This window comes from Mus caroli, chromosome 6 (assembly GCF_900094665.2).
Source record: "Mus caroli chromosome 6, CAROLI_EIJ_v1.1, whole genome shotgun sequence".
Taxonomy (NCBI): domain Eukaryota; kingdom Metazoa; phylum Chordata; class Mammalia; order Rodentia; family Muridae; genus Mus; species Mus caroli.
The window spans coordinates 124,354,996-124,376,115 of NC_034575.1; the positions used below are offsets into that span (position 1 = coordinate 124,354,996).

General features: G+C 43.3%; 1 protein-coding gene across 2 annotated transcripts; it reads right to left on the reverse strand.

The window, feature by feature from the left end:
* Positions 1 to 10,342: 10,342 nt before the first annotated feature.
* On the reverse strand, positions 10,343 to 18,755 carry LOC110296341 (killer cell lectin-like receptor subfamily B member 1A). Of its 2 annotated transcripts, XM_029478690.1 has the most exons (7): positions 18,631 to 18,755; positions 16,396 to 16,494; positions 15,238 to 15,309; positions 15,049 to 15,052; positions 14,592 to 14,742; positions 14,173 to 14,288; positions 10,343 to 10,613 (listed from the first exon to the last, which is right to left on the reverse strand). In XM_029478690.1, exons 1-7 carry the CDS (start codon positions 18,713 to 18,715, stop codon positions 10,472 to 10,474), a joined length of 669 nt encoding a protein of 222 aa, XP_029334550.1. In that variant the 5' UTR covers positions 18,716 to 18,755; the 3' UTR covers positions 10,343 to 10,471. The 2 variants fall into 2 exon arrangements, with proteins under 2 accessions (XP_029334550.1, XP_021020663.1); XM_021165004.2 differs by lacking the exon at positions 15,049 to 15,052 and having other exon boundaries at positions 14,592 to 14,746; positions 15,238 to 15,307; positions 16,391 to 16,494.
* Positions 18,756 to 21,120: the final 2,365 nt, after the last annotated feature.

Genomic DNA, 21,120 nt, shown 5'->3' on the forward strand with positions numbered 1-21,120 from the left:
TCTTTCTTTCTTTCTTTCTTTCTTTCTTTCTTTCTTTCTTTCTTTCTTTCTTTCTTTCATCCTGTTTCACAGTCACAAAACTCAACAGCTTCCTAAAACAAAGCAAATATTTAAAAATGTGTTTCCTACTTCAGACCCAGGGACTTCCTCAGACACTTCTTCAAATACAAAGGTCTTCGTTATCAAGAGATTTTGCCCACACTAAGATATGTGCATAAAATGCTTTAATTTCTCCGTTCTCAGGAAGCCTGTACATTTGGAGCCGATGTGTAAGACAACATCGTTGAACAAGATGCCCAAACGGGAGAATTCCTTCCCTCACCGTGACTGCTTTTATTCTCCCTGGCAGCACTTACAATTTTTCATCTACATTGCTTCTGATATTCTGTCTCTTCTACTTAAATAGCAGAAAACAAAACCTGTCTTTCTTCGGCTTTCTGTTTCAAAGCACGGGGCAATTGCGCAGTATGTATTTTTACACGGATGGCTACTTATATTAATATTATGAAGGAACTGATCCAATATGAATTATTCAACTACTAGCTATTAGCTAAGTTTATTTCTCAAATAACCACTTTAGTTCTTCTGTAAAAATAGCCTTTAGATTAATTTTAATTTTATTTTTTATGTGTGCCAATGCTTTGCCTGTGAACCACATGCATGCAGTTCCCTTGTAGGTCAGAAGAGGGCGTCAGATCCCCTGGGATTGGATTTACACATTAGGATTCTCTAAAGTAACAGCATTTATACTGAATCTTTTTCTAATATGATAAGGGGATTTATTGGTATGACTTACAGGCTGCAATCCAGCTAATCAAACAATGGCTGGCCGTGAATGAAAAGTCCAAGAATCCAGTAGTTGTTCAGTCCTCAAAGCTGGGTGTCTCAGCTGGTCTTCAGTAGATGCTGGAATCTCAAGTAGATGCTGGCTCTCATGCCAGTGAAGGAATGGACATGCTAGCAAGGTGAGGGCCAACAGGCAAAGACCTTCTTTCTTCTCTCTCCTTGTATAGATGCCCAGCCAAAGGTGTGGCCCAGATTAAAGGTGTGCCTTCTCACTTCAAGGTCTGGTTTAATGGCGTGTGTCTTCCCACACCATAGGTCCAGACTAGAAGTGGAGTCACCTACTTCAAACCAAGCAAGAAATCTCTCATAGGCGTGCTTTGCACTTTCTGAACTGTGGTTCATTTTAAGTAGACAACTAAGAATTACCGTCACACAGGGGGTTCTGAGCTGACACATGGACGCTGGGAATTGAACCCAGGTCCTCTGGAGTCAGGAACTAATCTTCTGTTCTTGATCGTGGTGCTATGTTAACGACTCATTTCTTAAGAATCTTACTTTATTCGAATTGTGCATAAAATGAAGATACCCCTTAAAAGACTGTATAGCAAAGTCAACTCATCGATCGAATAGATTGGTCTGAAGTATTGTGAAGAGATGAAACCTACAGATACGGATTTTTTCCAGATGTGTTGTCACGTACCTGAAATCTCAGTACTGAGGAGATGGGGAGGAAGGGCTAGGAGTTCAAGGTCATTTTTAGCTTCCTAGTGAGTTTGAGGCAGTACTGTTCTACATGGGCCTCTGTATGATATGAATAATAAATAAGTAGACAAAACCAAAACCTACCATCTCAGGCTGCAGGCAGCAGTCTAGGGAACACTCTTTCAGTGCACTCAATACATTTTTTTGTTTGTTTGTTTAAAAAAAAATCGAGTTTGAGGTATTTGGGTATTATTATCATATAGTGTTTGCCTAACCAGAGCCAGTCAGAGTCTGGTGGGATAGTAAATCAACAGCCACAGATGTATTTACCTTTAAACACACACACACACACACACACACACACACACACACACACACACACACACACACAATCAGGATTTATAAACTCCAGGAAAAGGCAGTTTTTTCTGGAAATTTCTCAAATGTTTTTGATGCATGATCAAATATAGCTTTAGCTAGAAGTCTAACCATCCGCCTTGGTTCATTTCAGGTTAAATAAAAAATTAAAATATGGAATATGAAATGTATACTGGCTGGTTCCGTGTGTCAACTTGACACAGCTGGAGTTATCACAGAGAAAGGAGCTTCAGGTGAGGAAATGCCTCCATGAGATCCAGCTATAAGGCATTTTCTCAATTAGTGGTCAAGTGGGGAGGCCCATTGTGGGTGGTGATATCCTTGGGCTGGTAGTCTTGGGTTCTATAAAAGAGCAGGCTGAGCAAGCCAGGGGAAGCAAGCCATCCCTCCATGGCCTCTGCCTCAGCTCCTGCTTCCTGACCTGCTTGAGTTCCAGTCCTGACTTCCTTTGTGATGAACAGCAGTATGGAAGTGTAAGTTGAATAAATCCTTTCCTTCCCAACTTGCTTCTTGGTCATGATGTTTGTGTAGGAATAGAAACCCTTACTAAGACAAGATGTGTTCCAAGGACCGACAAAATGCTCAAAGAATGCAGGAGTGTGAATGTTGCCAGTGCACATTGATTTTCAAATGTTATTTATGCTGTAGTTACAGAATCATCTTGTGTTATGTTGTTATTCACATACTCTAACTGCTATGTGGCTCTGCAGCTGTATGATTGGCTTAATAATCATTCCCATCAAAGGGAATGACACATTAAACACGACTTGCTAAACTTATTCATGATACTCAATACTGTCTCTTGCTCATTCAAAACAATGAAGGATGAATCCTGAGTGACTATACATCCTAAGTGTTCAAGTGCATAAAATGAGATACTTGGTCCAAAAGATAATTCTGTCTAGAGTTAGACATTTTTACACAATTGGCAAACCATCTTGTCATTTTACAAGTACATTCCACAAGTCAACTCAGAAGGAAATAATTGTATCTGGTGATATTTAGGGATATTTCATTTACTTTCCTAATTCTTTGAGTGTGTTCATTCATGCATATAATGTATTGTGATTCTAGTGAACCCTCCATCACCCTCCGTTATGCTTTCTTCCTCTGAACTTCATCTGCTTTCTAACTAATTCCCTCCCTCAGAGTTTGTGAGGGGTGTTTGCAGGAGCAATGGGAAACTCGCCAGTAGCACCCTCTCTGCTGGAAACCATTAACTCTCACAAAGTGGTGGGCCTCGGGGCAGCTCCCCATCCATGGCGGATGTTGAAGGTATTTTGTGCTGCTGTTTGCTTATGATCAGTACAGCCCTGTCATAACAGGAGGCAGTTTACCGTAATCCTCCTCACCCTCTAGTTCCTACATTCTGCCTTTTCTTCTCTGATGTTGCCTGTGCCCTGGATGACTCACTGCCCAACCCTACCTGCCCTTCTTGGGAGTTGGAGGTGAGGTGGCATGTAATCAATGACACAGACTCTGGGGGCAGGTGAGAAATGCAAGCAAGCTCATCTGAATACTGCTGTGAGTTCCTTTAAAACCCTCCACCGGCACCCTATTGGTCCCCCAAAAGCATCTCTTCTAAACAGCAGTTCCCATTGGCTGGCATTGTCCATGCAAGCAATCCTTGGTCTCTCAGGCAGTCCTCAATTAGGTCCTCTTGCAGGAGATGCTTTAGCTGCTGCGCAGCCCCTGGAGTTTACATAGAGCTGCCCCCCCCCCCCGTTCCTGCTACACTCTGATGACCCATTTATGGCTGAGCATGCAACTGTCACTTACCCTCAATACTTCAGCCAGATAATAAGTCTCTGCGTGAATCATTGCCTGCTGCAAAAAGGAGATTCTCTGGCCAAGCTGAAAGGTGCCCTGGTCTATGAGTACAATAGTTTGACAGCATATCCAATTACCATTTGATAAAGCCTGCAGAATCACGCACGTACGCCATCCTGTGTAGAGGCCTCAAACCCAATTGCAGAACAATTGGTTACCCCTAAACACTCATGTCATTATTGCCTCAGTGGCAATTGCCTTGCATGGCTGGTCAATAATGTATCATGCTGGGTCTACAGCTGGGTATGACCACTGATGCGTCTGCTTTTCCAGCAGAAGCCTGTGTAGTATCTTCAGACACAATGTATGGTTGCCAGAAAGGAAGGAGCTTCTAGCTTTGTTCCAGGTTGATTTCTCTGTATCCTGAAACCAAGATACAGAGGTATCTTGTATCAGAGATACCAAGAGATGGCACTGTGCTCTTAATTCTAAAACCTGTGATCTGGGAGCAGCACTCTCCACCCATGCAGGGTACCTCCATTTTAAGCTGTTTACTAATGTATATTTTAAGTAGCTCATAAAATAGTAGATTTTCACATGACTTGTTCACAAAAGGTTCACTTCTAGGATTTTAGACGGTATTCCTCAGGAGTGACAGCTGTATTAAAAGAGTCTCATGCCTTATCTTTCTTCATGCATCACTACCTATTACTGTTGCCTACCGAGTGCTTGACTCTGCTTGAGAAAAGCTCCCAGTGTTTAACCTTTATTAGAAAGTTATTGGCCTTTACACAGGTCACTTGTACATCCCTTCAAATACTACTAATTTCATTTTATTTGTTAACAGTTTAGGTTTGAAAAACAAACCATGGATTAAATGATATCCTCCTCTATGTCGACAGACTGAAAGGGAGAGGTCACCCTCTGTACATATTTCCCATGGAAAATGTCAAAGAACTTGGGAGCCAAATTTTTAATACTGGAACTGAAATGAGGATAAAAAGTTGGGTCACACACACCCAGAACGCCGGTCCTGGACTCTTCAATGGATGCCAGTGGGAGAGGAAAGGATGGATCGCTCTTTATTAAAAGAGACCAAAGTGTCTACAACCAACGGTAAACGCTAAACTGGGGCTGGACTCTGGATTGAGTAGGGAGAGTCTAAAATATAGTAATGATAGTTTAGCAAAACTTAGAAAATTCGGATATAGGACCTATCTTAGAGTGTTAGGTTGTATTTATTTATTTTGTTTTTTCGAGACAGGGTTTCTCTGTATAGCCCTGGCTGTCCTGGAACTCACTCTGTAGACCAGGCTGGCCTCGAACTCAGAAATCCGCCTGCTTCTGCCTCCCAAGTGGTTGGCGTGTGCCACCATCGCACGGCTAGGTTTTGTTGTTGTTTGTTTGTTTGTTTCCTTAGTTTTTTCCTGCAACTATCAAGTCATTCAGAAAAGAGGAGTCAAGAGAGAGATGAGGTACATTTGAAATAAAAAAAACTATAATGATGATTGGTCCTGAGTTGAGAGATATCAGTGTACACAGAGCATTCCCCATCCTTTAGGTAAATGTGAAAAGTCCCCCTAGGTGCTATACTTTCAACGTTGCAGTTGTATATTATGGACACAAGGTGGCGATAGACTCAATTTTGAAATTCTGTGAAAACACTTGTAACAGCACGCAGAAGCAAATGCTTTCTAATGTAACTAACCTCTACCCTGGTTTGCCTGATCTAGGAAGGGAGCCAAGCGAAGATGTCCCAGAAGGCAGTGCGCCACGAGAAAGTTCTCAAATAACCAATTAATTTGCAGTTCATCTGGAAGTCTAAGAAGCAACAGTTGGTAGCTTTGGAGGAATCTGGGTTCAAGTCCCAGCTCTCCTGCTGATTAATTTTGTGACTTCACCAAGACACAAGCTTTGAGAGGCGAAAATGAAGGCACTGGTTTTGAAGACTTGGGGTTGCTTTTCTTCTGGTTGGAAGAATTACCATTTCCCCGTTGGTTACAGAGTGAGAGCAAGAGCGAGTTAAATCAAAATATTCAAAATTTGTACTGGGTGGCTGGGTGGTGGTGGTGCACACCTTTAATCCCAGCCCTTGAGAGGCAAAGGCAGGCAGATTTCTGTTAGGAAGAGGCCAGCCTGGTCTACAGAGAAAATTCCAGAACAGCCAGGACTAACACACAGAAACCCTATTTCAAAATACCAAAAAAAAAAAAAATTTTTTTAGACATATATGCAATTATAAATACTATGAAAAATTTTTTGTGCAGTGTCTCTATCTGCAGAATAGAAGCTGTTTCTAAAGCAAAGAGGTGGACTGGTGAGAACTAAGCTACCATTGGCCAGGAGTATAGAGTTCCCCTGTGTTATTGCACAGTTAGAGTAACTATAGATAATGATAAAGTACTTAAAAGGGGGAGGGAAGCTAAAAGAATGATTTAATGCTTTCATCATAAGAAATGATAAAGGTTCGAGAGAAGTTAGCTTTGTGTACCCAGTTTCAGACATTATCCCATGTGTATATACACATAAGTATAGTATATATGTAAACATAGTACCCTAGATATACATATACTTTTGTGTCTTTTGTAAAGATTTGGTGTGTGTGTGTGTGTGAGTGAGTGTGAGTATGTGTATGTGAACGTGTGTGTGTGAACGTGTGTGAGTATGTATGTATGTGTAAGTGTGTATGAGTATGTGTGTGTGTTTGTGTGTGAGTATGTGTAAGTATGTGTGTGTGTGTAAGTGTGTGTGTGTGTGAATGTGTGTGAGTATATATGTATGTGTAAGTGTGTGTGAGTGTGTGAGCGTGTGTGTGTGTGTGTGTTTGTGTGTGTGTAAGTGTGGTGTTCACAGAGGCCAGGAGAGCGTGTCAGACCCACTGGAAGTAGAGTTACAGGAAACTGAGAGACTCTACATGGATGCTGACATCCAAATTTAGATTCTCTGGAGGAGCAGCTAGCACTGTTTACCCCCGAGCCAACTTCCCAGGCCTGAGTTTATAGTTTTATATATCAGATAAAAAATTCAATGAAAATATCAAATGTCTGGATCTCTTATTTTTACCAGAGAAGCCAGCTGTTTGGGGCCAAGTATGTCTCCTGCTTCTGAGTCTCCTGCCTTGGTCAGCAATGACAGCTCCTACCATGGAGGCTGAATAAAGTAACAGATTAAGAATAAAGAGACCCCAATGGTGGGGGAGAAGTTAACTGGCAAGATTGAAATGTTGCATATTTTCTTGTTGGAAGGGGAAGTAGACTGGCCCTCTGAGGAAAATTACACTGTGCACTATGCCACAATCGCCTCGCTCAGGGCTCCTTCTGGGAGTCTGCTGCCTTATGCTACCCTTTCAAAGTTGCAGCTGTGAATTTAGCGTTCAGAAACTTAGAAAACACCTGGACCTTCTTCTTTAGTCCTGACTGAACCTGCTATTGTTATTTTTCTAAGTGGCCATGCTGTCAAAGGGCCTCCTAAATATGTATGTTTATACCCCTAGACCTGGGCTGCTCTCAGCCTTGGTCAGAGAGGTTTCTTTGTGCAGTGAACAGCCCTCGACAGAGAGATGCACAACTGACTAAGATGCTGTGGATAAGGGACTGAGTACCAGCCCTAAATGGGACACCTGTATCAGCCCCGACTCCAGAGGCCCGGAGGACGCTGCGGATGAGGAGGTAGGAAGAATCTGAGAGCCTGCAGTGGGAGAAGTGCTGTCTTCCAGCTGTGACATAGCCATTGTGTTCACGGGCTCCCAGCAGCTGGGGTTGTTTACACAAGACCAGCCAAAACCCAGCATGGTAGGGAGATGATCCGCACCCCTTACAGAGGAGCTAGTGACAGTGGACATATGCCCAGGGAGAGAGAATCATTCTTTTTCTGTGTGTGTGAATGTGACCATTGGCAGGTTTCTCAGGCTCCAGAAATGCTTACTTTAAAGTGACTTTGAACTGCCTTCCCTAAAGACGAGACAGCAGGTTCTTGGGCCTGGGGTGCTCTTTCGACTTGATTTACCTAAGAGAATGTGAAGGGGGCAAGTTCTGAGTTGGCATCTATCCAGTGACCCCATAAACAACCCGACTGAGAACTGGAGACCCATGAGTGTGTCAGTCACATGGTCCCTGAGCTCAGCCTGTATCAGCCAGGTCTCAGACAATCGGTCAGGGTTCCATAGATGTGTGGGTCTGCTGAGACTCGACGAGCAAAAACACCCAGCTAATCTCATCTTAAGAACAAAGTCACTGGATGCTGAGATGGCTGTCAGGCAGCAAAAGTTAAGGGACATAAGCATCATTGGACAGCTGCGTTTGTATTTAATTACATCATTATTTTATAGTTTAGATAACTTTGTTAACTACATTTGCAATGATCTTGAATCATTTGCTTCGGACTCCTTTGATCTAATTATAATAACTACACGTTTTGGAGGTTTTTGTTCGTTTGTTTTTATTACTCATTTGGGCTCTTTTTGTCTGTGTTGTTTTTGTCTGGTAACTGCCACAGATACTAACTTAGGAAAACATAACTAGTTCAAGATAGCCTGGTTATGTACTAACCAGGCGATGAGAAGTGTAAACAAACCCACATATATCATCTGCCCCCGTCAGCACTGTCCTGTGTGTGATAACACACTGTGGCTGATGGAATGCCCACAAATGTTTAGATGTGGTGTTGAATAGTTTTGTGTCAAGTTGACAGAGGCTAAAATCATTTGAGAGGAGAGACCCCCCAATTAAGAAATTCCATCAGATCTGGCTGTAGGGCATTTTCTTAATTAGTGATTGCTGAGGGGAGGGCCCAGCCATTGTGGGTGGTACTATGCCTGGCTTGGAGGTCCTGGGTTTTATAAGAAAGCAGACTAAGCAATCCATGAGAAGCAGGCCAGTAAGCAGCATCCCTCCATAGCCTCTGTATCAGCTTCTACCTCCAGGTTCCTGCTCTGTTTGAGTTCCTGTCCTGTCTTCCTTTGATGTGATACATAGTGATATGGAAGTGTAAGCCAAATAAACCCCTTCTTCTCCAATTTGCTTGTTGTCTGTTGTTGCAGCAATAGAAACCCGTACTAAGACAGTTGTTATGGGTTATCTGTTTTCCAATGCGATATGCTGGGAATTTAGGAGGAAGTACAAAGGACACATGCACAGCATGCTCTGATTCCCCAGTGTCCCCAGGTGTATGAGAAAGGACCCTGATGGGGATTGTTGGGGGTAGTCAAACTTGGGCTCCAGCTCTATCAGTGGGTTACCCCCCAAATGCTGACCATTTATGTAAATGAAGCATGCTGGCAATAGCGAGGCAGGATGGGGTGTTTCCCGCTTCTTGATCCTTCTTTCAAGGAGTAGCAAAGTGTCTGGGAAAGCTTATCTAGCTTGAGGCTAGGACACAAACTGGGATGCACTCTAAAGAGAACATGTGGCCATGGGAGTGAGTACGGTAGGGCCCTGATGGCTGTGTGGGGCTGCCATGGGAGTGAGTACGGTAGGGCCCTGATGGCTGTGTGGGACTTCCCTTTAAGACGTTTGGTTACTAGGGGCTTAGTTTGGGAGGTTCTCTATTTTGGCTGACAAGCTTAGGTTACCCAAACCCTTCTCATAATGCATGGCTCATTGGTGCTAGGCATGAGATGGTAAATAGGAGGTTGGCTTAACAGGTTCGCTTTGGGACACAGTTTGCCTTATTGAGCACAGACTCCAAACCAGTCTATACCCAGATACATTAATAGCACAGTTGATTAGAAACTGTCAATGTTTGATGCCCTTAGGGGAATGAAAGACTTCTTCCTTGGTTTAAGGTAGGCTTAAGTGCAGTTCCATGGATCTGGTGGTCTTAGGGTGTATGTGCTGGTCTTGGGGGTATGTGTGGTGATCTTGGGGTGCTAACAGATTGCTGACTCATTCTCTAAGAGGGGGTGTGTGCCTAGCATGTACAGGAAAGGAACCTAGGCTGCCAAGGGCATTCCCAAAGGAGAGTGGTGTGCACAACTCAAACGAAGTAGAATCCCAAGTCACTAAGTTATTCCCTGTGCTTGCCTGCCTAGGTTGCAGACATGTTCACTCCAGCTAACTGTTAAGAGCAATGCTGTGGTTGCTTCCGACTAACTCATTATGTGGCCCAATTTATTAGTTACTTTTCTGTTGTTATGATAAAACACAATGACCCAGGTGACCTGTGGAAGAAAGAGGCTAAATTTGGTGTTTTGTTCCAGAGAGTCAGAGTACATAATGGCAGGAAGAAGGCAGAAGGTATGGGACCTGGAGCAGAGAGCCCAGAGCTCACATCTTTGGACCAAAAGTGTGAAGCAGAGCAAACTACAAGTCGATGAGGCTTTTACTCCCAAAGGCTTCCTCCAGCGACCTTCCTCCAGCAAGGCTGCAATCCCTAAACCTTAACAAACAGTGCCACCAACGGGGGACCAATCCACCACACCCAGGCTGGCTTGAACTCTTGCTTTTCCTGGCTCAGCCTTCCCAATGCTGTTAACACAGACATGAGGCACCAGTCCCGGTATTAAGAGCATTTTAATGATTTTTGTAAGTGGTTTTCTTATGGCTGTTTTGCAGATGAGCTCAGACACAGACAGTGGGGGTCACAGACTCCAAGATTAGAATCCAGTGCCCCTCAGGTGCCAGGGCTTCTTTTTGTAGAACCCCTCATGTAGAATGGCACATCAACATCTCTGTCTCCTTTACAGAATAGAGAAACTGCGCCTGGGCATCTGTAAGAGTCCCAGTGTTTTCAGAGTCCATGCTTTGTATCACTAACTGCACTGGGAGGCAGACAGCAGAGACAGGTTAGGTGCAGAGATCTGGTGCGGATGGTAAAGTAATCAGGATGGGATTCACAGTCAGGGGTCATTACACGGGGTTTCATGGTTTAGTTCCTTTTGGCAGATCCAACGGTTGTCTGAAACACAGCTCTCAGAAGTCACTTTGTCTCCTGAGATAGTGGCAAAGGTGTCACTTTCAGTGTCACCAGTGATTCTTAATCTGAGAAGGAAGAGAATAGCCACCTTTAGTGTTTAGGATTCTCTATAATTATCCTGTCTGTCATTGGTTTCCTTTGGACTTTAAAGGGGAGAGAAGAATGCACAGTTATTGAGTACAGTAAACACAAACATCCTGTTGTGAACATTGAAGGCAGAGCGGATAGAAACCTCTAAACTGCTGTTTAGTCATTGGCAAAGAAAGATCCTTCCAGGAAGAATCTTGTACAAAAAGGAGAAGGCTCAGAAAGGGATAATTAGTCTCCCATTCTACTGCATCGATTCACACTCTAACACATCATGTGAAAAGCTTCACGTTGTAGCACTTCAGTTTTGTTTAATATACAGGGTCAAGCTGGAGAGACAGCTCAGTGATTGAGAGCACTGGCTGCTCTTGGACAAGATCTGAGTTCAGTTTCCAGAACCCCCATGGTTGCTCACAGCGTCTGGAACTCCAGTCCCAAGGAATCTGATGCCCTCTTCTCACTTCCATGAACAACAGCACATGCATATACATAAAACAGAATGAATAAATCTCTAAGATTAGATTAATAGTAGAGAAGCATAATACAAACATGTAAGTATGTGGTTTAACTAGCTAATATTTAGGGAAGTATTAAGATAACCATGAATACATGACAACAGTTACACACAGGTGCACAATGAATGTATTCAATATACAGAGTGAGCTCACAGGGTCTAGATCACAGAACTGGATACAGAGAGGGAAACAGGCTCAGCTCACATGATATATAGTAACAATTCCTTTCATGCTCTTTCCTTAGGTTGACAAATATTTAATTAACGTATGTTTCAACTGTGCATGGTTCCCATCGATCCATGCTGGTGGGAACACAATTAGAATTCAAGCTCTGATGTGAACAAAAATTAGTGCAGTGCGGCTTTTAGTTTTGAGACAACAGTACTATGCCCTAAAGGATCAAATATGTCAGAAAAAAGATAGTGTCTAGTTCTAAGATTAGAACTATTAACAAAAAAAAAAGGGGGGGAATGAAGAAGTAACAAAATTCTAGGCCTTTAGGTTGAGGCTTGGGAATGTAACCTTTGTGACCCATTGCTCCAAGGTATGCTAATCATACCTTGATAGCGACATTCCTTCCTCCACCTACCTGCTTCCTGAGTTCAAAGAGTGTTCATTCAAAGAAAGTCACCCTGACCAACTCCGGAAACTGCCATGCAAATGTGCTATTGTTAGGGGCTCTTAGAAACTGAGAGTTAACCAAAACAATTACCAGGTATTCTCTGTGACTCTTGTGACTTTACACTTCCTTATGACTCTTAACTGGTATCTTTGGTATTTTTCCAACAACGCCCTCCCCACTTCCTTGAGTTGTGGTTTCTTCCTTTAAATACCCCCTTATACAGCTACTCGGGGCGCCATAGTCCTCTACCCCTGCGTGGTGTATGACCATGGGCCCGAGAACGCTCTCGAATAAAAATCCTCTTGCAGTTCTGCTTGTGGACGTTGTACATCGTGGTGCGCACTAGGCTCCGCACCACGATGTACAACGTCCACAAGCAGTGCAGACTGTTCCAAGATTGATTGTAAGGGAGAGATGAGTTCTAAACGCACTGATGGATTTTTTAAAAGAAGGTGGCATATTATAGTGGGCAGGGCTCCCTCACAGGTGTCCTTCCTTTGTTTAGTTCCTTGTGGAGCCCTTGACCGTGAGAGACAATCTGAGGTCATCCTGGTGGTCCACATGCTAGTCCAGCCATGATTCCCCCTCTTTTATCTCTTCCACCCTTCAGGGTGTTTCTTCAGCTCTCAGGATAATTTCCTTTGTGCTGATCTGTTGAAGTCAATGACTTCCTTTCAAAATTCCTTTGAGGCTTCCCAGGCCTTCTCCTACCAGACTGCTGAGGAGTTCTCTAACATTCCTTATTAATTCTCTAAACAATCCTGTCTGAAAACTGTTTCTCCCTTTTCCTTACCTGAAAGCCAGGGACAGAGAGTTAAAACAAGAGTGGAGTAGCTTGACTGATACTCTTCCCTCTGAGCCTGGCAGCCTCCAGACTTACCAGCTGAGTCTGTCTAATCATAGTGTCATTTTGTCCTCAGAGTAAAGTGACAGATTTGCTGAGTTTACTCTGCACACTTCACTACTCTACTGTACACCAACTTGATATGTTTAACAATTTCTATACTTCATACATTGTCATTACACGTGAAGTAAACCTAAATGTGTTTCAGCATTTCACATTCCAATCTCATGTATTCTGAGTAACAAGGAATACATTTCCCATATCGATTTGTGTGATTTGCTTAAGTGTATCCAAGCAAGATTATTAAGCCAATCCTCCATACCACTCCTGAAAACCCTGCTGAAAGCACTGTATAGAAATTTGAATCCTATATGCTTTGCTTATGAAATGAGTGAATCATCTGCTCTTGCTATCCAATCACAAACACTGCTAAAATGTATATCTTCACTCTGAATTTAAGCTTTCTCATTGCATTCACGGTTACCATGACAACTCACACAGGAGGAAAATGAGGCCCCTTGAACTGTGAATCAAGACGATTTTCCTCTCTTGCTTATCCGTGAGATTTTGTTCCAGCAATGAAAACACTGATTAATGCCTCTTCCCATTGCAGCCCCTACTTGTTTCTTTCATAACCCTGGTTAAACTGTAATGCAACCTGTGACTTTGTGCTCATTTCTCTCAGCTGTCAAGGCTCCAAGCTACTTCCTGCTGCTTCTCCTTCCACACCCACTCTTCCCCTGATAGTTGGGACTGAGAGACAGCCCTCATTACACCATATGGATCATTTGAACCACAGCATGAACAGGGAGTGCCATTTAAGAAATTCTTTGAGGGGGCTGGAGAGATGGCTCAGTGGTTAAGAGCACTGACTGCTCTTCCAGAGGTCCTGAGTTCAATTCCCAGCAACCACATGGTGGCTCACAACCATCTGCAATGGGATCTGATGCCCTCTTCTGGTGCGTCCGAAGACAGCTACAGTGTATTCATATATAAAGTAAATAAATAAATCTTTGAAAGAAAAAAAAAAGAAATTCTTTGAAACACATGTATAGTGTAAGGGAGGAAACAGAAAAAAGTTCTATGTGCCTAGAGCAGGTAGGAATTTTCATTCCTACCTTTCATTCCTACATTCAGGGATTACCTAAGAGGACCCTACCTGCTCAGAGAAGAAGGAAGGGGGAGAAAGGATTCTGGGAGGGGGTGACCTGGAGGTGGGCAGTGAGCAAGATGTAAAGTGAATAAGTAAACAAACAAACAAACAAACAAACAAAAAACAAAGCACATCTTTTCCAAAGTTTTTTTTTGTCTAGTCCCTGGGCCTTAGAACGTCATTGTATATGTACGTACATACATACATACATACATACATACATACATCATACACACACACACACACACTCACACACAACCTTATAAAATGCTGGTATCTTTTCATACATGGAAATTTTCACCTTTGGAATCATATTTTCAGATTGTTCATATGCTGTCAGTGTTAGAGCCCCACACTATTCTGACCTGAAATGAATTTTCAAATTAGCTCCTCTAGTACTCACACATCAGAATTTAACGTTGAGCCATTTATCCACTTCCAGTTCATGTCTGGCAATGTGTAACTTAGTCCAATCCAAAATGCATTGTATTTTTTCTTTATTGAGTCCTGTAGGAATCTCTACAATCAAAACAGAGCAGAGGACTTAAACCTGAGTCTGTGTATTGGTGATTCACATTCTATCAGCCTCCTGAAACCTAGTTCAAGGGCCACCTGTACCCATTCTGAGTCCCCAACACAGATATTTCTTCCTCCTTTGTGAAATCTGTGCCCCATATTAATGATCCAAAGGACACTCACCTTACACATGTAGTTTTTGGCTCACATGTCCAATTAGTCTCTCAGACTATGAGCTTCCATAATGTAAAGTCTCCACTTTCTTAGAAGAGTGTGCTAATGTCTGTATTTTATTGAATAGCTTACCAGTTCTTCTTGGTCTTGAATGAGCAGCAAAGTGGCTCCTTTTTTACCACAGTCAGCTAGACTTTCCTTCCAAGTGTTGGAAACTTGAGAAACGTGAAAGCACTTATCTCGGTGTGAAAGCCAGTCTTGGGGGCACTCTAGCTTAGCTGGACTGTCTGAAGGGAGAGGAAGACATGGTGCATTTCTACCCTGTTCTTGCTGCACCACAGCTGGTTAGACCCAGTAGTTGCTTTACTAACCCACACTTTTATTAACTTGTGCAGGAACAAGATTACTGTTATGACACATCAAAGAAATATAAATAACAAGGAATACACTTTTTTCTACTTTAGACAAAGTTAACTGTTTGATACAGGGTTTTCTTAAGTTAATGATCAAGTATGCTAGCGTCCCTAGGCAGTATGGCCAAGTGGTTGAGATCTCAGGCTTCCAGGTCACATAGTTTCAAAGATGCTACCAGCCTTATCAACTACCAATCATGAGACCCTCAACAAGTTTCTATGCAGCAATTTCCTCTAACATAAGACTATGGTGATATAGAGTCTTCACAGATGGCTGTTGTAAGCCTTGGCTGACTGTAAGTAACCCCTGGTAAATAGCAAACATCAGCTATTATTCTTGCAAAATACAAGGCACAAAAAATTACCTGTTGTTTTATCCAGGTTCTCTTGAATAAGCACCCAGCATTTTTCTATTGATGGTTTTTGTATTGATAAATGAGAAAACACAGAGAGGGATTAACGCTGAAACGAATGGTGGAACAGGTGTGCTCCATTTCTCACTCCAGGAAATCAAGTTATTTCAACAAACCTGAACTTCTGGACTGAGAATAAAATATTAGAAAACTGGGCTGAGGGAGGAATGTGGAGACAGAATATACAAACAAAGAAGAAAAACACAACACGTGGATTCCCACCTCTGTTTAGTGTGACATATTATCCAATGGCGTCACAGAGACTTAACTTACCCACCATCACTGCCTGAATCCTCATCTTCAGAATGAGTATTAGCACACCGTCCACAGAAGACAGCTTAGTGCCACCGGAGTTTAGTTTAATAGATGCTTAATAAACCAACACCGGAGCCTTTTAGTTTGCCTTGTTATGTTTTTGTCACAATATGATTTATATTTTTAGGCTCTGTGTACATGTGTGTTGTATGTGTGTAGGGGTCTGGGGCCTTGGAGTCAGCTCAGAACACACTCAGACACCAAATTCTCAGCACAAAGGACATTTATTACCCTGGAGGGATTGTGAGACTGTTTGCCGCTGGATCAGGCAAAGACAGCAGCAGGTGATTTTGCAAGAATGGGTTTTTATGGAGAACAAGGGGAAGTCTGTGCTAGGGTGAGTTGGGAAGTCCTGATTGGCATGTTAGTCAGGGGAGCCAAATATTGGATTTTGATAACTGGATCTTGATGCTGGACCTCAGTAATCAACCTCAGGAAGGAATCAGGCAGAAGGAAGTGTCTAACTAAGGGAATAGACCGTGGGGGCTTTAGCAAGGGAGAGGAATGGGGGCTGGGGGAAGGAGGGGGGCTGGACAAAATCTTCTGGTGCAATCTTTGCCATGCTCAGGTCTGTTAGAGAACCCTTTGTGTGTAACAGCCTCTAATGGGTCTCAGAGGAATTTGGAAGCATGAAGGCAATGTGAAATTTCTCTCTGGGTATGGGATACTGTCCTGTTCCTACTCACGTCATTGACCCTCCTCCAGGCCCAAGGGGCCCAATCATGTGAAAAGGCACCGATATTTATGATGGAAGCAGAGGAAGGATTGTGAAGCACAAGCCCTGGCCTCACTTATATAAGACACTCATCCCAATCAGGGTCAGGACAAGGAGGATGAGCCCAGCACAGCTGAGCTTCAGAGCCAACCTGTGTGAACGTGGGCACCGACAGGCATCTGCAAAGTTAAGAACCTTGTAACCCATTTAAGCCAGTACAGAACATCTGGAATAACAGTTAAAGGTGGTTTTGACTAACAAGGACAATTGGATTCAAGTAGAGGGTCAGTTGCAGATATGAGCCTTTCTCCACCATCTTAAAGCAGAATTCCATGAGATGAACACTCCGTTAGGTTCAGCTGTTTGCTTTGATAAAGCAGGACTGAAAGAATAATACTTATGTATGTATTAAGCACAAAGGAGCATCGGCTGAATCAATCTCGATACATGTGATTGAGTGCTGTCCAAAAGTAAATGGTATGTTCTATTTCGGAAGGGAGTCAGAGCATCGCTAAGGAAAATTCTTTAATCAAGAGATGTTTGTGATGCTCAGTTTTGTGGTACTGATGACTTTCAGTGCTAATGACGTGATTCTATTCCTGGACAGGAAGTCTTCTTCACTGCTGACTACAATGATCTCCATTTTGAATCAAAGGCGTGGCATCCAAGGGGAAGCATCTTGTGATTTCAGGTGGTATTTCAGTATTTCAGTTGTGTTAGTCCCTCCTTATTGGCTGAATTCCAAACACCCTAATGGTTAGATGAACTGAAACTGTGGTTAGCACCAGGCTCTATGTATACACACGCATGCACACACACTAAGCATGCACTAAATACAATATGGCTGTAGCTTTCACAGTGTCCCTTCCTTAAATAGAGTACTTTCAAATTTTCTTTTTGTTGTGCTCTGTTATGTTTCTAAGATAGGGTTACCCCTCAGTCCAGGCTGACTGCTAACTCTGTGTGGCTGAAGATGACCTTGAGCTCCGGATTCTTCTGCCTCTTCCTCCCAAGTGATGGAATTATAGGTGTGCACCACCCAGAACAATTAGAGTAAGAGACTATGAAGTACTCAGCCCTAAGTGGCACATCTGCATCTCATCCATCCCTAACCAAGGCTCTGCCATCATCACAGAAGAGGGGACAGAATGACTGCAGAGCCAGAGATGGTGGACAACTGTAATGAAACGCTGTCTTTCAGACACAGCAGGGTAGTTGCACATATGAACTCACGCCATTTGTAATAGCCTGCACAAGACCTTCGAAAGCTCAAGTTAGGCAAAGGTCCAGCATGGTGAGGGGAGTTGGGCATGGAGTTCCAACGTCATCTGGGGAGTCATTGACAGCTGATGGCTGCTAGGAGTGGGAGAGTCAGTTTTACTCAAGGATACAGTCCCTAAGAGGCCACCTGTGCTCCAGGGCATGACCCGAAAACCATGCACACACTGGCAGAGCTGACTAGACTCAGTGGGAAAACAGAACCCCAACCTTTAGCTTTGTAAGTCCCTTCTCCATGTTTGCAGTCATAAACAGGGAAAACAAACACTTGCCTGCACCTACCACACATAACTGGCTCCCTCAAATCCCCCTCTGGTCAACAAAACCCTCCACTTTCCCAGAACCAATGTAAAGTTTATAATGCAGTTTTGGTGACTTTTTTCTTTGTACTTTTTTCCAAACTATTTTTTAAAACTAGTTTCTGACAAACAGCCTTAAAGAGTTGTGGGTTCACATTCTTCACACAGTATAGAAAGGTTAGATTTTAAGCACTGCAGTTTTAGATAAGGAAACTCAGTTATGTCACAGAACTCCATACCATACCATGACCACTGCAGACATGTTTTCTGCCTCTCTCTCTCTGTCTCTTTTCATCCATCCCTAAGTCATGGTACCCTTCATAAATGCCTTCTATCAGTCTTCAACATTTATGGCAGACAGGGTGCCACATCCCTCAACTCCTCCAGTGCTCAGTGCTAGAATGGCACGGAGAGGAGTCATGGTGTTTGTGTTGTGTAGAGAAGTTTGGACCAGGCAAGATGCTTTATAGTAAGTCTGCCTTACTTTTTCCTTGTAGATGTAAAATATCCTTTCTTCAGGGCCCATAGCTAAAGTCAAAAGGAATTCCTGCCCAAGTTTCACACTGACTGATTAAAGATGGAACCGATGAGCTTTTTATTAATCCAAAGTTGTAGCCGTCTACACTCTTCAGCGCTGGTAGATGGTTGCTCACTTTCATAGCAATAACTTAAAACTGTAAGAAAAATCATAACTCTGGAAGACATTCTAATGCTTCAAGGAAAAATAAAGCTACTGACCTGGGGGAAGAGATGGGGGTGACTCATGCCAAGCCCCTGGCGTCCTGGGTGGCTTTAAACTAAAGTAGAACCTTGCTGTGTCCATTGTGCATAGGAGATGCAACACTGAACTGGTGAGCAGGGGAAAACTCCAAGGCCTTTGGGGTGAAATGAGCAAAAGGAAGTCCTCTGTGAATGCTCTGCTCTGTGCCCACACCCACTGACTCCTGTCTCTGAGGGTTTCTCCATGGTTACCGACTGACCTTGCTGTCTGTCCTGCCCACACAGCTTATACACTGCTGTCTTTTTTCCTTTTCTTTATTCTTCTCCCATGCAAAAACACTCTGACCACAGCCTTCCCTCCTTTCTTTCCTCCCAGTTCCCTTTCCTCTCCACTCCCCCATCCACTGCTCCTTTGTTTCCCTTCAGAAAAGAGCAGGCCTCTCAGTGACATCAACTGAATACAGGATAACAAGATGCAATAAGACTGGGCACAAACCCTCTTACCAAGGCTGCATAAGACAGTCCAGCAGGAGGAAAAGATTCCCATGAGCAGGGAAAAGAGTCAGAGACACCTGAACTCCAACTGTTAATAATTCCAGAACACCAAGCTAACAGCCATAACATATATGCAGAGGGACTAGCGTAGACCCATGCAGGCTTCATGATTGCTGCTTCAGGCTCTGTGAGTCCCTATGAGCCCTCCTTAGATGATTCTGTGGGCCATGTTCTCCTGGTGTCCTCCATGCCTCTGGCTCCCACAATCCTTCCTTTGCCACTTTTATGGATTTCCTGAGCTCTGCCTAATGTTTGGCTGTGGGTCTCTGCATCTGCTCCCATTACATGTTATTGTCTTAAGAAAGGAAGGTGTAACATGTGGTCTTCTTTTGTTCTGATTCTGGTAACTATTTGTTTTGAGTTATTCTCTCAAGGTGAACGCAGCCCAGGGTCTGTGAAATGCAACATTCATCCTCAATTCAAACTTAAATGACTGCTTTTTCCAATTTACCGGCAATCAAGATACAACAATATACTATGCTATGCTGTGACAATAAATAGTAATATGTGCAAGTCTACAGTTATACGTGACATGAGCTGAAGCTCTAAGATCCTCCTGAAACAGCCATGCTGTGAAGGAAGCTGTGAGAAGTGGAAATGCCATGAATGTGGGAAGAATTCATGACTGACACAACAGGAAAAGCACTGAGGGCAGAGCCCCACTTGCTGCTCTGGCTCTGCCCTTTCCTGAAGGTCCACGGGGATGTAACCTAATTCACCTGAGTGAAAGGACTTCATCTGTCAGAGCTCAGGGAGTGGAGGACTTGGGTCTATGGGATGTGCTAACTCCTCCAAGGGTTTCCAGGCCTAGAGTCTTAGAGCAAGGACTACTAATGCCAAGTCAGACATTCATACCTTACAAGTGAAGAAGAAAAGCAAGGACTTCCTATAAGTCTCCTTCTGTGGTCAGAGTGAAATTATACCAAGTGCTCACAATTACAGAAGTTTGCAGCTGCCAATTGCTGTGAGTTCCAGGAGAGAGATGGTGCACACTCATCGCATAGTGCTCAGACACATGTGAGTTCCAGGAGACAGATGGTGCACACTCATCGCATAGTGCTCAGACGCATCCACCAAGACCACTGAAGAAGGAAGCAAGGGGAAGTACATCTGAGGGCCTCACAGCTCACTTAAGACTCAGTGGAACCTCCTCAGCTGTCTCTGATGTCAGCCATTTTACTCAGCACCAGGTTGAGCACAGGGTTCTGCACCATGCTCCATCTATTTCTTTTTTTGCAGTGCTGGGAGTCGATCTTCGAGCCTCATGAATTTGAGGCAAGCACCCCTTCACCTATGTTGCTGACCTTTCATACTTTGCCTAGACTAAAGATTTTCGCAACTAAATCTAAATAAAACAGAATTTCCCATCTTGGGTCATGATATTTTACAATCGAATGTAGAGAATTCATGAAAATAGTCTCAACTTTCAGTACACAAAAATTTCAGCATATATAAGGGACCCAAGCTAAGGTATATGAAGAACACACCCAAATGCTTATTAGTGATGCTTGTTTCTGCCTATAATCCCTTTCCTTTGCAAAGATAACAGGACCCTTATGTGGGGAGTGTGTAAATAAACTCTGCAAATATTTAGGTGGCTTATAACCACCTAATAACCTGGAAACCAATGAAAACTGTGGAGATGTGTTAGAAAGGTCAGGAAGGAGAAGGCCGATGCTCTTAGCAGACGATTCAAATGGTGCTTTGAGGACACTTAAGTTTTACTGAGTTCTGAAGGTGTCTATGGCTTCTAGGAATCCACAGTGGCCCTGTGAAAAGTAACAGTTCTGAGGTGTGATGTTCTCTTTAACAGGCACTGGCTAAGGTGTGAAGTGACCAGAAGTGCCAAGAGTCTCATGTGTCTGTGGGCACAGCCAGCTGAGATCATTGTGCTTGATACGGAATCTAGAGAACAGCACCGAATACCTGCATAACTACTACACAGGGAAAATC

Coding starts and splice junctions, on each gene's coding strand:
- LOC110296341 (XM_021165004.2), bottom strand. CDS start 18,715: ATGGACACAGCAAGGTTCTACTTTAGTTTAAAGCCACCCAGGACGCCA. Junction 14,747..15,237: donor GAACCTGGATAAAACAACAG/GTAATTTTTTGT, acceptor CTCTCCCTTCAG/ACAGTCCAGCTAAGCTAGAG. Junction 10,614..14,172: donor TCAACGTTAAATTCTGATGT/GTGAGTACTAGA, acceptor CTTCCTTCTCAG/ATTAAGAATCACTGGTGACA.